This window comes from Chaetura pelagica, unplaced genomic scaffold, assembly GCF_000747805.2.
Source record: "Chaetura pelagica isolate M959 unplaced genomic scaffold, ChaPel_1.0 scaffold531, whole genome shotgun sequence".
NCBI lineage: Eukaryota > Metazoa > Chordata > Aves > Apodiformes > Apodidae > Chaetura > Chaetura pelagica.
In genome coordinates, this window is record NW_009952362.1 from 4,378,914 (window position 1) to 4,398,011 (window position 19,098).

The 19,098-nt window shown below is 45.7% G+C and overlaps 1 protein-coding gene across 1 annotated transcript in view; it reads right to left on the reverse strand.

The window, feature by feature from the left end:
* The window catches only part of AFAP1L2 (actin filament associated protein 1-like 2), a 68,358-nt gene that overhangs the window by 22,327 nt on the left and 26,933 nt on the right, over positions 1-19,098 (reverse strand). The window contains exons 2-3 of the mRNA XM_010007942.1: positions 4,111-4,239; positions 3,502-3,579 (exon numbers count right to left, since the gene is read on the reverse strand). Of these exons, the coding sequence (XP_010006244.1) occupies positions 3,502-3,579; positions 4,111-4,239 (207 nt within the window). The remainder of the gene's footprint in view (positions 1-3,501; positions 3,580-4,110; positions 4,240-19,098) is intronic.

Genomic DNA, 19,098 nt, shown 5'->3' on the forward strand with positions numbered 1-19,098 from the left:
GCACTGCGCTCCAAAGACACAGACAGGAACTTTGCTGCATAATTCTGGGCTTTAAAAATAGAAGCTGGAAACCACATTACTTTGTTCATGTCTGAGGCTTGGAAACCATGATGACAGCTCTGCCCTGCCAGGCTGCAGCCAGCTCCTGGTCTGATGGTGCAAGAGCTCAAAACACATCTCTTGTGGCAAACTGCTCCATGCGACATGGGTCTCCTGGTCATTGCTGCTGGATAACTTCATTAAGGACACACAAGATCTATGGATCAACAGACACTGACTCCAAGCAGCTGTTTGCACCTCACAAGTAGGGCTGCTGGATGTCTTGTAATGTTCAGAGTAAAGCAGGTGAGGCTATGACACAGATTGATCAGGGGGAGAACCATCTACCAAAATACCCCAAGATTATGCTACCAGAGCCATATCTACTGGCTGCTGTTACAGATTGGTCTTTTCTGTAAAAGACCCAAGTGACAGTGCTCTCAGGGCAGATACTTTCCATCAACAGCAGCTGCTGAGGCCATTTCTGCTTTTGGAAATACCAGAAGTAAGTTTGAGATTTCCTAAAGCCCCAGTGGGCTCCTACCCAAGAGAGGATTATCTCCACACTCACAGCTGTCCACACGGGGAACTTTTAAGAGGCCCCTTTAGCAGAGAGAAATGGACAGGCCAACTCACATCCTCCTGTGCCAGGCAGAACCTCCCATGCTCAGTTCCACAGAAGAGAAATTGCAGCAGTAAAAATCACTACCAAACCCTTTGCAAGTGGTGGCCATCTGTTCCTGACTCTCCGGCAAACCTAGCAATCATCCCACTGAACCTCACCATGCCAGGAAAATGCTGTTTGGTTTCTGTACCAGCAGCTCCTCCTCCCACCAACCTTGGAGCATGGGACTGAGACCACAGCTTCAGTCCTCACCCTGGTGGAAAGCTGCCCACCTCCATAGACATGTTCTCCAGCTGAGGAGCAGACTAGGATGTGATCAAGCTTTGATTTTCAGTCTCTGCGCAGGAATAACTGCCCCTTTAACCTTAATCTGACAAGATCCCTGGGAGATGTTATGGGTTTTCTGTTCTGGGGTTTCAGAGGGCACCTAGTGCTGTGCTCAGCATGTGGGGCCCAGCACCTAGTGCACACTTTCTATATGAAGAGTCCACACAGTATGTACTGTACATGTCCCTCCCTTCTCCCACTATACACATCAGCACCACAAATCATAGACTGCTTCCTTATTGGGGTGGGAGGGAAGGAGTCTTTTTTTCCTAGATAAGCATTAACACTTTATAGGTGTCTTCTGACAAAGAAGTCTCTCTAGAATCTAGAATTTGGAGAGAATTTACGAGAAGGGAGGAAGAATAAAAAAGAGCCAAAAGCCTGTTAAAATTCACATCTATACTAACCATTATTTATCTGTGCTCTCTGTTCTCTGTAAAAGTGAATTGCTCCTGGTCTTTGGGCTAGGAAGACAGCAGTGTGCACCACCCAGAGACCTACACTGTCCATTGGTCCCACATCCCAGACCCCTGCCCTTTCTGGAAGTGCTGACTTCCAAGAGGAGATGGTATTTGGCTCACTGAAGAGTCCCATGGACTTGTAGGGTAGAGACTTGTGATTCTCAAGTAAATGATGGTGCCTTCATCCCTCACTGCAGTGAATTCAACTCCTGTGCCATAAAAAGGCAGCCCAAAAGCAGCACACTGCCCAGCTTAAATCCCTCCTGGTGGAACTGAAATAGGGAGTGAAATATGTTTTTTGTAGAAATAGCATGTTTTAAGGTTTGGAGGGAGATTTTTAGAGCTGATGTATTATCCCTTTGGAAAGCATTTCACCCTGCACTGCTGGAGCATTCTCCAGCACAGCTACAGTGAGGAAGAAACCCCACAGGGTGTGAGAGGACCGATTGACCTGAGCCACAAAAGTGTGGCCACCACATCCCACCAGCGGATTGCTGTGAAACAAAGTGCATTGAGCAGCAGTGGACAAAAGGGGTAAAGGCAGCTGCATCATCCCTGGAGGATCCCTATCACAGCCCCCAGCCCCAGCAGGTACTAGGGCCCCTCCCTCTGCTATATCTGATCCTGCAGGTCTCCCTTCTGACCAGGCAGAAACAGATCTCTCCATGCAGTTACAGAGGCAGGATCAGGGCTGTTCACCCAGCTGCAGCTATGGCTAAGATCCCATACATGTGTTTCACTGACTTCAGCATTTCCAAATAACTCAGAAGTTTTACTTGGAATAGGGAGGTTGCTGAAAACTGAGAAAGCAAAAAGCACCAAGTCCCACAGGGAGCAACTGAGTGGGCAGGCCCATGGCCTGGACAGGGAAAAGTCTGAAATAAAAAGAACCAACTCTAAAATAGAAATTGTCTGAAATTTGCCCCTGTGTTTCTGCATGGTGGATCAGTGCAAGTCTTCTTTCATCCACCCAAATGAGAACTTCTCTAAAGAGGTATTTCTGTCACTTCTCAGCCACTGGCAGCTACTGGGAGGCTGAGCAATCCTGTTATGGAGCATTACAGCATCACCCCGAGGGCCCTGTCTGGAGATCATACAGAGGCTGCACGTGTCATCTGGGAGGACATCCTGTCTCCAGGGGTATTTGAAGTTACCCTAAATTCAGCTGCAGGTATTTTAAAAAGCAAACCAAAACAAATAGAACAAACAAACCCACCACAAAACAATGAAACCAAAATAAACAACTCTGGAGCTACTCCAGCTATTGCAGGACTAGCACATCCACCGCAGGCTGCACTGCTGAGTCCTCTTGTCTCATCTATTTGGATCAGAAACTGTGGGGAAGGGTCATCCTCTGCCCACATGTGCATTAAGGAGACGTGTGTCAGTAGGAATCTCACTCTGTGCACCTATCAAAATGGTCTTTGTGATGAACTTCAAAGAGCAAGGACATTTTTAGAGAATTATGTTTTCTCCCATGTTACAGATTAAAAACCTGGAAAAATTAAATTGGAAATATTTTATCTAGGTTTAATTTCTTGGCTTGTACACCACGGAACATTTGCATACCCTGGGAGAGGAAGGTGCTCTGCCCAGGCAGATGGCCAGGGTGAAGGCTCCACCTGGGAACTCACCTCACAAGGTCAGGACAACACAGACCTTCTGGGCTAGTGCAAAGCAACTCAATAAAGGAGACAAATGCTTTCAAGGTCTCAGAGGGGTGAACTGACATGTTTTGTGGCTAAAGGAATCTCGAAGACTGCCTTAAATATTTCAGGCAGCGGAGCTGCAGGCCTTAGAAGACAACATCTTTATCCCAAAATAACGCCCTCCAAAGTGCTGCTTCCAGGAATAACCTCACGGTGTTGGCAAGGACCATGATTTCCAATGGAATGTAATGAAAATGGCAGTCCTTCCACACCATCAACTGCCTCGGCCCTCAGAGCTGCCAGAGGGGTCACCACAGGTCGCAGTAAAGCAAGAATCTAACCACACGTGCCTTCATTGCCCTGTAAGATACGAGGCAGCCATTCATCTCCAGCTCCCTACCTGTGTCTTGTTTTTCCTGGTCGCCCTGCTGCTTATGGATGGTGACTTTGTTCATATAAATATATTCCTCATCGCCACCTGCAACCAAAGGGAGAAGTGAACATTTTACCCACTCTCTGCTTTCACAATGCTAAGTTTTTCCACAAAGACAGATGTAAAAAAGAGTCTTTGCTGAGCACGTTTTAGGGAGAGACCATTGGTTGGGGCAAGGAGCAGAAAAAACCCCGAGCAACAATGAAAAGCAGGAAAATTACATGCTTTTATAGTCAGGAAATTCCATAAGTTAAAATTTCTACTTAAACATTAACTTGGCCAAACAGTACATCCTGTGTATCTTACAAAGTGGATTAAATAAACTTAAGGTTTAATAAGGAAAACAGAAAGTATCAGGAATCTTGGGAATCCTTTGCTTGTAAAGCTGGACACATAACTATAGTAATTTTACATAAACAATTAGAGGTCACTGCAAAAAAAAAAAATCTTCGTTCTGTTTTCTCCTAATTTTCATGTCTCCCCTTCCCACCAGCCTCCAGGAAAATGTCACTTCAATACCCTGTAGCAGTTCCCACAAGTCCCCACCACCCCATTCTCAGCTTTCCTTGCCCGTACCGCTGGACTTGGTGTAGACCCGCAGCAGGTCAGAGAGGAAGCTCTTCTTCACAACAGCAGTGCTGCTCAAGTTCTCCTTGTCCAGTATCCTCAGAAAATCTTCAAGTTCTGTGAGCAGCTGCTCGAGAGCTACAACAGCAACAGAGACAACTGTTGACAAAGCAGTAGGGCTGCATTTCAGAAGAGGACACACATTAATTCTGAATTTCCCAAGATCCTCTCCATTTTTCTGCCCAGTAATAACTCATATTTAGTTTTCCAACTTAAACCCTCCCGCTGGCTTTGAAAAAAAAGTGGATCCCCAAACCAAAAAGGCTCCAACTTCCCTTAGTCTGTTCACACACCAGTAAAATTCCATGTAAATATCTGCTCTTGTTACAGACTATTTGCTCAAGGGGGAAAAAGCCTGGAGGGATTTTGAGCATTTGGGCTGAGATTACACAGAAGCAACTAGAAAGATCTTGACACGTGAATCTTGAGTCCCAGCAAACATCATTCAAACCTTATCTGAACTTGGATCTACCAAAGACTCTGCTTTCTGGTTCCTCTTTCCAAGACTCCTTAATTCTCTATCTGTAATGATTTGAAAATGTTTATGTGTGTCCCTCCAAAAAAAAGACAAAAGAACCCTCAGATACATAATTCATGATCCAACAATTTCTCAAGCCATCTTGCTTGCTTGAGTAGTGACCAGAGAACATTGTAGCATGTGGAATTGAAGACCCAAGACTGAGCACCATCTCAGAGACCCTCAGGAAGACCTGTTGTACCAAAGACATCCTTGCACACCTGCAACAAGCAACTCAGCTCAGCCAGGCTAGTAGATTTGTTTTCCATCTGAGGAGGTGCTACTCAGCTCTGCCACCAACAAATCACTTCTCTGACAAGGCTCACACTGAAGCAACAGGCATTTCATTGCTTGCTTTTGTTCTCAGCAAAGTTTACCATGAGCTAATCAGCAGCAGAGGCAGGAGCCCATTCCAGGGAGGAAATGACAGAGTATTAGGTGGAGAGAGGAAGCATCACATGAGAATGACAGTGTGCAGGAAAAGCACAGAAAAGCACCTGGGGCAGTTCCTCCCCTTTGGAGGCTCCCCCACTACCCCCTGCATCACCCCCCGACGCTGCACAGCTGTGGGTAGATGGGCAGCAAAGCCTGGCTTTGCCACCCCCAGGCTGCAAACCAGGCTGAGTCCCCAGCACAGCACCAAGGAATGTGACATAGGGATAACCCAACTGGGCCAGTGCTCCCTTCCCTTTACTGACAGCATTTCCATGCTGTGTGTTCCCGTGGTACCCCTCTGAGTCACAGCACACAGGGATGAACTAGAAAAGTATTGATATTTTAGCTTCATAGGGCAACACACCTGAAGCACATCTATTGCTGCCACTTCCAAGGTCACAAAGAATATTTTTCTATGATCAGGAGGCAGCCATCACCTTACTCCCCCATCTTTTGCCAACAGGCAACCCTTCCTCAGGTTGATGTGTTAGAATAATGATAAATAAAGCATAAATTACACTGCAAAGGTTTATGATGCCAGCCATTAACTGAAAAACATGCTGCTGCTCTCTAGCTGTATTAATTTTCACTGTCTCAAGCTGTTTTAATCTTCACTAGCTTCATTGTAAAACAGTCTAATGGCTCCAGATCAATCAATAATGACTCCAGAGGAGACTACCAACTGGTAGTTCTTAACACTTCATTTTATACCTTCTACACCCAATTAATTACCTTCTGGTCTGATTTAGGACCAGTAGGGAATGGTAAACACCTTTACCATGCTGTGCCAACTTGAGTGTTTCTGCCCAGCTGAAGTTTTGCCCAGCTATAAACCACAACCATCCAGAGAATGCAAGAATCACTTCCAGAAGCAACAGCATTTTTCATTAACTGTGAGGAAACAGGTAGTATTTGGTGACAATAACATTAGATGTCACTGATATTAAACCCTGAACTGTGAGCATTTGTTGTCAAACACACTCATAACCAGTGTCTCTCCAGCTTCAAGGACCCTGCTTCTTCTAAGTTTAAGGAAACTCCACCAGTGTAAATCACAGCCTTGCTGTACTCACTCCCCTGCTTCAGCTGCTCACTGCAGAAGATGTAAATTGAGGTCAGTTCCTTCTGGTCAGGCCTAAATATATGTTCCTCTTAGTTCATCCTGGTGGACAGGACAATTATGTGTTGGGGATGGTATCAGAAGAAACACAGCTCAAAGAATACTTAATTTGAAGCTTCAGAAGCAGGTCAGCTCCCAACAGCTGCCTATGTGAAAGTCATGATACCACATTTGTATGTGGTATAATTCTCATTCCCTCCCCTCCACCCCCACAACTGCAGGAAATGACTTTATTCTTCTCCTAGGCATCCACAGCAAGCACATACACAGGGTCAAGATCTCATGAAAAGCACAGCCCATACAGTAGGTTACATTTTCCAGCCCACCAAAGCTGAATTCAGGCTTCTAGTGACTCAAAGCAACTCATTTAGAACACATTTGGGACAGAGAGGTCAGTGGAAAGACTCTTTCAGGCTTCAGTGGGTTCTGACTTCAGGGTCTTCAGAAAGATTCATTTTGTTCTTCTTCAGCAAGGAGCAGCAAATAAACTCTCTGCTCCTATGAAGCATCTCTTTGATCTCAGCTGGACATTCCCAATCCAAATCCAATACCTGCAATAATAAACTGCCACTGAAATGAATGTGACCATTTATTCTCTCATACCAGACAGAAAACAAGCTAATACTTATCAGAGTGATAAATGTGAGAAGTTAAGGATGATTATGATGGGGGTCTGTGAGATCCTCTGTGCAAGCAAGAATCACAGCAGGTCCCAGCAGGTGAATAGGAGTAAAATCAGTTGAGAACCCATGTATTTCAAACCATCTCAGGATTTTTAACGCTGGAAACTGCTGCTTGATCTCAGCTAAAGACCTATCATGCTGTGGTGATGATGTTGTGAACATGCTCATGGAAAAACAAGGTTGGTGGTTATCCAAAGCAGCCAGACACAAATGGCTCCCCCTCCAAGCTGCTTTGTTTTGCTCTCCTTATCTTAGCAGTTTAGAAAAGAGAGCATGTAAAGAGATGATTCCTAGGCTTGCTCTGCAGGGCAATAGTTACAGGTGCAAGGAACTTGTTTGCAAAATTAAATGGTTGTGAACAGCAGGAGGACAGATCAGGAGTAGACAGAACCTTGGGTCACAGGGCAGCACAATTCTCAGAGATGCTTTTGAAAAAACCTTATTCCACAGCTACATTACTCCTCTCAACTCTTGTAGCACTTCTTGGTGAACCTCCAATTACAATGTGACTCAAGTAATCTTTCTGGCGCTATCTCAAACAAATACTTCCACAGCACTTCACCATGAGGGCAGGAAGGAACTGGAACAGGTTGCCCAGGGAAATTGCAGATGCCCCATCCCTGGAGGTGTTCAAAGCCAGGCTGGATGAGGCTTGTGCAGCCTGGTCTAGTGGGAGATGTCCCTGCTCATAGCAGGGAGGTTGGATCCTGATAATCTCTAAGGTTCCTTCCAAACTTAACCATTCTGTGATTCTATATGAATTCCAAAAATGCAGACTTTTTCATGAAAAATGAGAGATTACCTCTAAGGCTGAGATTGGCCCAGAAGAATTTAGATAATTTGTCAAGGTGACTGTGAATACCTCTACTGAATCCTCTCCTCCCAAGCCCCAGGATACAACCACTGCATCTCATTACAAAGCATGGCCACACATATGGGGTACCCTTATACAGTGCTGCACTGCTCAGATCATGCTGCACTTCTCCATGGCCACAGGTACCAGTCACTGGATAAAATCATAGGGATTTTGCACCAGTTGATGGGAAGTGGTGTAGGATCATCATAGCAATAGAAAATTTGGCTGATTTGTATCTGCAATGAGTGGGTGATCATCACTGAGAGGTGAACTTTTGAGTGTATAGAAATGCCACATCTCTGCTGAGGTAATTAGGATTTACAGGGGGTTGCAAAAAGATCTATCAGCTCCTCTTACACTGGAAGATGAGAGATGTTTTCACTCCTTTTACTTCAAGACAATGTAATCCTTTTTACAGACACTCCTGGGCTGCCCTCTGACCAGAGTGGACTCTCTCTGCTCGAAGGCTGCAAGTCTGGTTACAGCAATCAGCAAAGCATTACTTGAAACGTGACTGATCTGTTTCAATGGCAGTAGGACAGCACTAAGAAAGGCTTCTTTTGGCAGGAGTCTGTGGCCTTTCTTTGCAGACAGAAATCCTCTTGCATTGCCACAGTGTCAATCCTAGTTCATGTGGAGCTTGCGCCAAAAAATGCAGCAGCTTGCAAAGCCCCCATTGAGGAAGCACATTCCTTGCAAAAGAGCTGCCAATTTTGCCTGACACCAAGGTCACTGAAAGGTAAATGACCATTAGACTAGATTATAAAAGCCATTCCTACCAATAACCACTGATTTGTCATTTTTCTACAATAACAACCTATGTCTACATCTAATTACTTCATGCCTTGGCCTTATGAGGAAATGGAAAGAGACTCAGAATGAACTTTCATTCAAGTGGTTTAGTAACCACTGGGCAGGATTACATTAGACTATTTAATTTAAATTAAATTATTTATTTTATCAAGGTAAAGGGGCCCCAGCCATCAGACAAAGAACGGTAATAAGATACATACTAGAAGGCAAAGTTTTCCCTCTCCTGGGATGAGAGGTGAAAGATAAGGAGTATCATTTGCTAACAGGAAACTAAAGCATAGAGAGATTAAGTGATTTGTTCAAGGATATGTGTGTATTCTCCAGCAGATCAGGAATACAGCATCCTGTGTGTCAGCCTGCAGCTCTCACTCCCAAACCGTTCTTCTTGGATCCTGAAGTGCTGGGAGATTTCCCACCCTCCTACCAAAATTAGGAGCTTTTGGAATCACCTCTGCTGGGCTAAGCTGCTGGCAAACAGCACCCAGCGAATCCCTGCAGCCTGTGGCATGCCAAACTTTTTGCTTCAAAAGCTTGGGAAAGTCCAGAGACGGTGAAACTGGTAACAGTGCTCTGATTCATGCAAGTGTCAGAGGCAGCATGAACAAAGGGGTTCCCAAGAGAAACCTTGAGGTATCCCTCCATGCAGGGCATCCCATGGCAGCACTGGCATTCCCCTGGGGCTGCTTCAGCAGAAACATTTCCCTTCTTGTCCTTGTTTCTTTTTCTTTCTCTGCATAAAATCAATAGGGCAGCTGAGGAGCGTGCAGAGAGGACAGGTGGGTACAGAGACAGCATTCGGGCCTCTGAGTAGCAAGTGCTGTCAGCAGAGCAGGAGGACCCAGCCCAGGCCTCCTCAGCTAATCTGGAGTCTTACAGTAACAGTCAGGCTTTGCAAGAGGTAAAAGTCACCCATGATGACAGCTAGAGAAGGCCATTCTCCCCAGCTGTGAGGAAAGGCAGATGTGTGGATGGTGACAGCTGTAACAGCTGGATGACCCCCAACGTGGGGCTGCCTTCCAAAACAGCAAAGCAGATCCTTCCTCTGGCAAACCGACCTGCTGGCTTCAGGGTCTTGCAGAAGAGCAGTGAAGCAAAGAGTACAGCAACACGTCGGTCCTTCTGCAGTGGTCCTGGCTCCTCTCTCCCTGCTCAGGGTGCCACTGGCTTCAGAGCACACAGGCAGTGTAAGGCAAGGAAGTACACGTGGCAAAGGGCTCACCAAAGTACAGCATCAGAAACAAGTGACATCTCTGTTGAGCCCCAGAAGGCTGTTCCTCTGAACTGCCTCCCCACCATACTGAAACCCTGCTAACATTCACCCAGGGTGATGAGCAGAAAAAAGCCAACAACTGTGGACTAGACTTGTCCAGATTGATTCTGATCATCAGAAACCAGGCTTTACTTCCCACCCTTGCACCTGCCATGACTGGCCAACCTTCCTTCTTTTAACTTTTTATGAGAAAAGGATAAGAAGCCCAATCCAGTGGTGACCAGTTGAAACTCCCCCATTTTTCACAGAACTGCATAAATATTTGTAGGAAAAAAAATAATCTCACGACAGCCAAATGAAAAGTGCTGTGTTTATCAAAGGAGAAAATAATAGTATTAAAAACCACAACAAAATACCAAGCTTCCAGTAAACAGTGATCTTTCCCAGTACAGAATCACTGCTAGATTAAACAAAATGAAAAATTCACAAAACAGAGGCAAGCTAAAATACCTCAGAATAAGAAAACTGTAAAATTGGAGAACTATCACAGCTTCCCTGTTAAGCCAGACAAGTGCCAGACAGTTATGACCACTGCCACAAAAGCTGTCTGATTCTCAGATATAATGAGCACTCACAAGGAAGGAAGAAAGAAAAAAAACAACCCCACAACCCACCCAGACTGCTTCTATTGATGTACCTAAAATCCATTACTGCCTGGCTTCACCCTCACGTTGGAAGCATTAGGCTCCTCTTTGTTGCAAAGTATGAATCATGGAAGGAGAGAGGCAAAACAATGTGTCTCGCTGGCTGTGGGCTGTGAACTGCACAGATGAACCCAAGCAGCTCTGCGTGGGCTGCTCTGGAAGTTCGAACAAGACTCATATTGAGAAGCAGCAGCTCCAACCTAGGAACTCTGAACTTTAACAAAACGGCAGCAGAAAATGCACACAAAGCTCTTTTTCAGTTAGCTGAGGAAACAACAGACTTCTCTTCCCTTCGTTGGAAGGTGGGAAACAGCATCCAAGAAAAATTAAGAAAGTAAAAAAAAAAAAAGAGAAGGAAGAGAGAAGCAAAACATGAAAACTTCTGTGTAGTAAAGGAGTTTTTTGCAGAGCAGTCTTGTATCTTAATGCCATATTCATTTATTATAAGCAACAGAGGGTACATGCATGAAACTCCAGGGACAATACAGACACATCTGTCTTTGCAAAGGGTCTCAGTCTTTCCATGACAGCACAACTGGTGAATCACTGGAGGTCTCACACTGGCAAACAGATTTGTTGGATGACATCTGAAAGAAACTGGCATCTCTTCTGTTGGCAGCATGCCATATTAGCAGAGTGCCCCTCAAACCTGGAAGCTCCCCAAAGCTTCACATGGGAGGTCTGTGCTCCAGTGCTCAGCGACACACACAGCACCAGCAAATGGGGACGTATCCCCAAGTGTCTCAGCAAACTGTGCTGGGACCCGGGGCTGCCACCCTGAGAAGTGCATCCTCAGCATGGGAGACCAGGTCACTTATTACTTGTGCAACACACAGTAACTCCTGCTGGGGCAGAACAGAGCCAGGGAAATATCAGGAAAGCAACTAAAGAAACTTCAGCGCAGTAAGCGAGAGGGTAAGGAAGGATCAAACCAAATCATGATAATCATCAACTAGAAAAATCTGGACCAAGTCAGGCAGGGCAGGATGTTAAGAAGGGTCCTCTTTCTAAGGTAAATATCCCCAAGAGCAGGCCCTAGTGAGCTCCCTTCTTAGCAGGGAGGAAAACAAACCCAACAATTCTTATGCAGCAGAAAGCATGTTTGCTGCCAAGCCCCAGAGTCAATTCCTACAGTGGCGTGACACTGAGATGCAGTTTCCTCTAAAGCTGCCACCACTGATTCCCTTCTCTCCCCACAGTCCTTTATTCTGTTTTTTTCCTTATTCCTTCAGTTTTCTGCTAAGGTTTTGGACTTTTTTTCAGTCTTGTGCAGTTCTGCTCTCCTTTCCATCCCCTCAGTAGACTACACAGGTGACTTCACCGGTGGGGTTGGTGACCACTTGACCTGCAACCTAAAGTACATCCATCATTTGCTATCTAATGCACAGCTATATCCAGGAAGGGGCTACTGACAAACTTTTAATCAAACTGCTGTGTTCAGGAAAAAGAAATATGCAAAATCCTCAACTACATGACAGAAACACATGGGGCTCTACTGCCCAAATGCAGTGTGAGGAGGCATCCTGCAGCTGCCTGTTCAGCCCAGCCTTGTTCTCCTCTGCCTTCATGTGGTCTTTGCTCCATGAAGGTGGCAACACATGCTCCTGCACCTCAGCTCAGGTCCTTGCCAATGCTCCTGGGTTAAGGAGCACAGTTGTCAAAATGTGGCAGACTTTGAGTCATCCTTGTTCTTCACTCTGCATGGCTCCATCTAGAGGGAAGCACATTTCCACCCCTCTCTGCATGACAGAGTAGCAACAGAACAGCAGGCACACTTCTGTCCCAATGCCTGCCAGAGCATGGCCACAGGATTCCTCTTTCTCATAGAAAAAATAAGCTTGAAATATACCATATTCCCAAAACAACAACTGGGAAACTGCAAGGTCCTGAGGAGAATAACTATCACAATGAGGGTGAACAACAGCCCTGGAACAACAGCCACAGTTTGCACCACTTCAATACAAATAAAGGAGGTTAACTGCCAAAAATATTTGGAGATGGATTTCTCTCTCACAGGCACGACACAAATTATAGGAAGCTGCCAGATACACAGAGGGTTGTGTTGTGTTGTTTTTTTTTAAGAGAGGACATGCACAGGCACACACACATGCCCTCTGAAGGCCTCATATCAAAGCATTTTCCCACCATTCTCTGTTGATTTAATGGCATCATTCCTCTAATGAACAATAGAAACAGAACAGAAGGGGAAAGCAATTATGTTTGAGAAAGCAAAAGCAAGAGCTCTGGGGTCAGGGAGAAAGACAGACAAGCAGCCCTGCAGTCCCCAGTCTTTTCCTTGCTGTTTCCTCTGCTGCAGGGGGCTCTTTGAGCCATGCCCTCCTCAACAGCCAGGGCTGGGCCTCTGCTCCTGCAGCTGAAAAGCAGAATGACTGCACAAGGCTATTGCACAGGAGAAAAACAGGTTTCAAAAGTGTCCTGAAGTGTTTCAGGGTAGGCTGGGAGAGCCTATGGCAACATCATTATTGATTGCTAGATTCCTTCCTTAATAACCTTGCTCAGTCCCTTGTCCAAACACTGCAGGCAGCCCTTATCCATCCCCACCAGGGTAACCTGGGACCCTGAACACTGGGAGGGAGCATCATGCAGCTGAAGTGCTGAGCAGGGTTGATGCAGCAGAGTGCAAGCCTGAGACCTGCTCAGGAATCCTAAGGTACATAATCATTAGCAGACAAATTTGCTCAAAAAACAAACATCACCCCAAAAAACCCCTCCCTCTAGAATAAAAAAAATATATATCCCACCCCCCAAATTCCCTAGTCTACAGACATCACTCAGGACCAAAGCTCACCCCCCTTCCTTACAAGAAGGAGCAAAGCAAGTCAGTATTTGCTCAGCTTCAGTTTAGGGTTAAGAGCTGTGGCAAAAGAAGGTTTAGGAACAACCACACAGTACTTCAGAGGTCCAACTACAAACCCTGCCATCAGTCACCAGTGCTCAGTGAGTATCACCCAGGTGGGCTCCAACATCTACCACCACAGGAGGCCACATGCACGGGGAAGGCACAGATGCCAGGAGGTGACCTGAGGACAGGGCTGGATGTCCTCACTCTTACAAAAAAGAGGTACCTCCAAGGAGCAGACAGCTCCCCTGTTAGCCATGGATTACCAAAGCAGCTGGGCACCACATAGGCCCTATGGGGAAACACCAGTGTTGTCCTAACACTGCAGCCATGCTCTATAGGAACAGAGGCTCTGCCCTGCTTCACACCCCACACAGCACTTTTGTCACTCCACAGGTTTTCAAATGCAGTTCAGGTTTTGGTACCTCTGTGTTATTAACCCACATGTTGCCCAAGAAACCTCCAAATATGTTTTCTCATTAGAGCCTCTCTGTCCAATACTCATAAAGCCAAGTATCAGCTGCCTTGGGGAAAACAAGTGTCATTCATGAGGACAAACCTCTTCCAAGCCTCCCAATTTATGCAACGGCTGGACACGCATTACTCTTCCAATGCAGGACCCATTCACCATGTGAAAGAAACATGTTCTGCAAAAACACAAGTGACAATACGTGGGGGAAAAATGGTGATACAATACTTTCCATAAGCACATGGAGTGAGTGACACACTAATATGCAAACCAGCATGGAACCAGTGAAGATAAAGGGTCAGGATGCTGGCGACCACTGCACAACATTGCACAAGGAGGTACAACGTAGGCTCCTGTTTGTCTCACTGTGAGTCCACCCCCCACAGGTTGTGATGATCAGGCTCATGGGGCAAGAATCAGAGAAGCCATGGACATTGACCTACTAAGGTAAGCAGCTGCTGCAGTGACTGACCTCCTGGACAGCTCTTGGTTTGACTCATGGTGATGGACCTGTCCCACTGCCCACAGCTGCTTTGCTGCATGGGGGAATATCTTACAAGGTTTGTGAGAGACAAGCACTGAAAGAGCTGCCGAGACTGAGAAAAAAGCCTTGTTAAACTACCAGGGTGACAGGAGAATCCAATACCTGCACTTAAGACTCACCATCGAGCAGCAGCAAATCAAACTCACGGAGATGTGCAGGTGGGAAAGCAGAAGCTCAGGACAAGACAACCATATCCCACCTCTGCCTTCTTCAGCAGGGCCCAGCAGGAGCCCAGGGAGGGTGAGGCAGCAGAGAACTAGCACAAAGACTGGTGTTTCTTTCTTACCATGTGAACTGGAAAACTTCTTCCTTTCTATCCTGACTGTGGGGCATGGAAAATGAAAGACAGTTCTCAAACCAGCAAAACAACCATTTACTGGATAAGAAAGATTTTCTTACTTTGTGTGTCTTGCACTTTGTTTACATGAATGAGAGCCAGTTATCCAGATTGGAAACAATACTCAGAATTAAATCCCTGAAACCCATTACATAAATATGCCCAAAGTATCACTAATCCTATCACAGATTTAGAGTTAGATCATTATTTTCATTTACCATTTCAGCAGAAAATCTGTGACAAGAAACTGCTGATGAACAAGCTCAAGCCCTTCCAGCAAATACATCTTCCCTGGAACTTTTCTAAATTAATGTTTGACTCTTTCAGCTCCCTCTTAACAGACTTGGGAGGCACCCTTGCAGCTTGGATATGATTTACCCAGCCCAGCATGTCTCTTTTCTCAGCACTCCATGCTAATGAATACTTACGTTATCCCCAGTAACTGAGAAACCTTCCTGCCCCAGTTACTGGGGTAGCAGTGGTGTGGAATCAGCAGCTTGTGCCCAGGACAGGCCACACTGTCCTCACTCAAAACCACATTGCTGGGTTTTCCATCCAAAAGGTGAATGTAACATAGTTAAGTGTTGGCACTAATGAATTAATAGATTTAATGAAAGTAATAACTTGAAGGAACTCTTTATTTACTTACTACTAAGTGCAGCCTGGCTCATCCATGGCTCTGCCTCCAGCACTGGAAGCAATTTAATCAAGGACACAGTCAGAACCTTGCGAGCAGGAACTGCCCTCAAGATAGTTTTCTAATGCTTAGAGGTACAAATCAATGCACAACCTCACAACTGCCTGCTAAGGAACAGCCCCAGCACCCCCAGCTGCCTACCAGTTTTGCAGAGAAGGTACCAAAAACTGGTGGCTGTTCAACCTGCTGACAGCCCAGAGAAAAAGAGACAGCAGAGATGTTGCTTCACCTGCCCATCCAGAGAGCAGAGCATTTTGGACATTGCTCAGGGAGGGACTGTGGGCTGCCACTCCAAACATCCACTCCACCTTTGACTTTCCTTCCACCAATTCTGCACTTAAGCTCCAGCCCCAAAGGCAAAGCTGAGGCAGCCAGGGAGCACAAAGCCACAGAGCCTTTCAGTTTTCTCATGTTAGGAAAAACACGAGGATTGTTTCTGTTATGATTTGTTGCAATTTCATTTGTTTTATTGTTATCTGCTTGCCTGAGCTTTCTAAGAAGCAGACAGGCAGATGAAGGGAAGGGAAAGACAAGTTACCAGGAACACACTCCCCATTTTTAGGGTTAGGCGTATTTTGTTACACAATTCATCCAAATCAATTTTTTAAAATGTGATTTTTTTTGGAGATAAAGTAATTTTGGTTTGACTCACTTCAGGGAAAAAACAACAACAAACCCCAACAAACCAAAGAAAGAAAAAAGAGAGGGTGGGAAGAAGCTGGATCCTCAAAGACCAGACAATTGCCCTCTTGCCCTTACCTTTGAGGTGAGGAGGATGGATTCAAATCCTTCCCCTGACTGAAGGGATTTTGAATTTGTCTTATCTGGAGGCTGCTCCATACTCTTAAGTTACCACAGAGGGGAAGGAGCATGGACTCTCCCACACAGAGAGATCCATCTCAAACAACTGGATGTAACCTCTATGTCTCTCTTTCTGGTCCCCTGAAGAGCTTATCATTGCGCTTAGTCTTTCGTTGTTTGATTTTGGCTAAAAAAAAAATCAAGTATCACCTTTTAATTTTGCCCCCAAACCACGAATTTTGTTTGACAGTCACTTCTCTCACACTGGCACTGATGCGACTTCACTGACCACCCACAGCTGGTCCTTCCTGATACTCAACTACGTGAAAAACCACCCAAGGGGAAATGCTTGGCCTGGTAGCCAGACAGAAAGGACCAGAAGCAGCAATTAGCTCCATCTCAGCCTTCAGCATGATCCTCTGTTACAGCTGCTGAACAGGTCACACACTGCACGAAACACAGAGCAAAAAGCACAGATGCAGGAGCTGCCAAGCTCTTGAGGGCTGCCAGCAGGAACATCTGTTACAGCTGCTGAACAGGTCACACACTGCACGAAACACAGAGCAAAAAGCACAGATGCAGGAGCTGCCAAGCTCTTGAGGGCTGCTCAACCTATCAAGCCCCTCACTTTCTCCATGGCATTCAATAAATGTATAATCTAATTTTCCTTTCCATTTAAAATAACATCTGAAATTTCCAGGTGGGACATGCTTCTGCAAATTCTTCCTCCTGGAAAGTGCAGAAAATGGTTTCAGAGATTTTAGAAGAGAAACTGGACCCATAGGAACCTCTCAACAACAAAATAATATGTTGCACTTTCCCATAGCTGCCCATCCTCACCCAGAGTGCTTCAGAAGCAATGCTCCAGTATGTTTTACCCACATCCTCTCCTATAGGCCTGTCTTAGGATGTCACCCCAAAAGGGCATTTGAGGATGACTGTTTCATGTTGGTACGAGGCAGCAGAAGACAAGAAAAATCCCTGATGCAGGGCAAAGCACCTTGGTAAGGACCATAGGAAGATGTAGTGGGGAATAAAGGAAGGAGTGGGAAGGAAGGTCAGTCAAGAAAAGTATGTGTGAGGGCTCATCTCTCTCAATGCTACAGCATCTCCACTTTGCCCCAGGCAGGCTGGCATGCTCACACAGCATGGCACCAGGTCCTGGAAACACCATCCTGGGACAGCACGGTGCTCACTGGCACAGAACTTTGATGATGGGGCTGATGCCCCAAGCTTCAGCATAGACATACACCCAGCATCAACCAATGCTCAGATTCTGGCTTCACCATGGCATGTTTTTCTCTTAACACACCTCACTGCATCTGCACCCTCTGCTTGCCACCTCAGTCATCTTGCTGTCCAAGTTTTCTGCCCCAATGTAGGTGGCTGCAGGAACTTGTTCTCCTGGCTGGCACAAGGCATGCTACCTTTCTGGGGTGAGTCAGCAGCCAGCTACAGGAGAGCTGTTCTTTGGAACTGAAAAGGAATTAAGTGAGCTTGAAGCAGGGGAGTGTTTTGGACCAGGTTTGCTAACTGACAGCAGGAGCACTTCAGAAAAGGCAGCATTATGAGAAGCAAACTTCAAAAGGAGAAGTGACAAGGCCAGAGTGTTTGTGATGCCTGAGGAAGTCATTAGAATTTAAAAGGGACACAGATTGGTTAAATACAGTAGGCTAAGAAAGATGAACTGCTGCCAAAAAAATTTCTTTAGCTTTCCCAGTGCTCCCTAGCACAGATTAGAAATGCAGTTTCATGAGTATCTGTGTCTCAAAACATATTTACAGAAAACCTTTGTGATTGCTGCAAACAGGAGGAAGATGCCACTGTCAAAACCTAGATGCCTCCAACTCCCATTTCTCTTTTCAGCTTATTAAATCTTGCTTTCCTCATTTCCAAATAGGGGAGGGGTTTTGCTAACCCCTCAGAGATAAGAAGTTTCTTAGAGGACTGGTTTTGTATATGGCACAGTACATCTTCTTCCATCACAGGGTTTTTTTTGTTTGGTTGGTTTTTTGAAGCAAAAACTTCCAGAGTCTGACCACTGATGTTTGCTCTGTGGTGAGTGACCTGCCAGCTCAAAAGCACTACTCAAGCTGGAGAGGTGTGATGCTGGAGATCAAACTCGATGCAAAATTCAGTGGTTTCCAGTCACCAAAGATCATTGCTAAATTTCTGCTGCTTTGAGATGCCTGCAATGCCACAGGATATTTTTAATTGGAGATTCAAACATGAGGCTGCAACCACAAAACCACGGCTGAAACTAGCAGAAACGTTTGTTCTGGTTTTCCCAAGCAAGCTGAAGGCAGCTCACAATGAACTCAACATTCAGCCCCTTCCACCATGAGGTCTCAACACTTCTGGGAGAGCAAGAGTCAAACACAGAGGTATGCAACAAAACCCAAGACCAAAGATTTGCAGAGCTGGGGTGAAGCCAAAGCTTGTGTTCCACCAAGGCCATTTCTTCCCATCACCTACTCCCTACCTGAAGGCATTAATACCCATTTTCTTGACTTTTTCCCCTACAGTACAGACATTTTTTCCTCAATGGTTCATATCCAGACAGCGACAGAGCCAACTAAAATGAGTCAACAGCCCTCTGAAGGCAAACAGGGCTCGTGCTGTCTCACTAGCTGCAGGTGAGATGTGGTGAATCAGGCTGGAGGAATGAGCTAGAGCAGCAGCACCTGGCACAGCTGGTTCCTCTGAACCATCCCACTCCCAGCTTAGTGGGGAACGGTGGTTGAGGCACTTGAGTTGCTTATCTGTCAAGTGTGTAAAACAAAAAAAAATTGCTGGAAGTTTGGCAAGCTTAGACAGGCTTCCAGTAACACTCTGAGGAAGCTCACAGGATGTCATAACATTAAGTATTTACTGAAAACTGTCTCGGCATT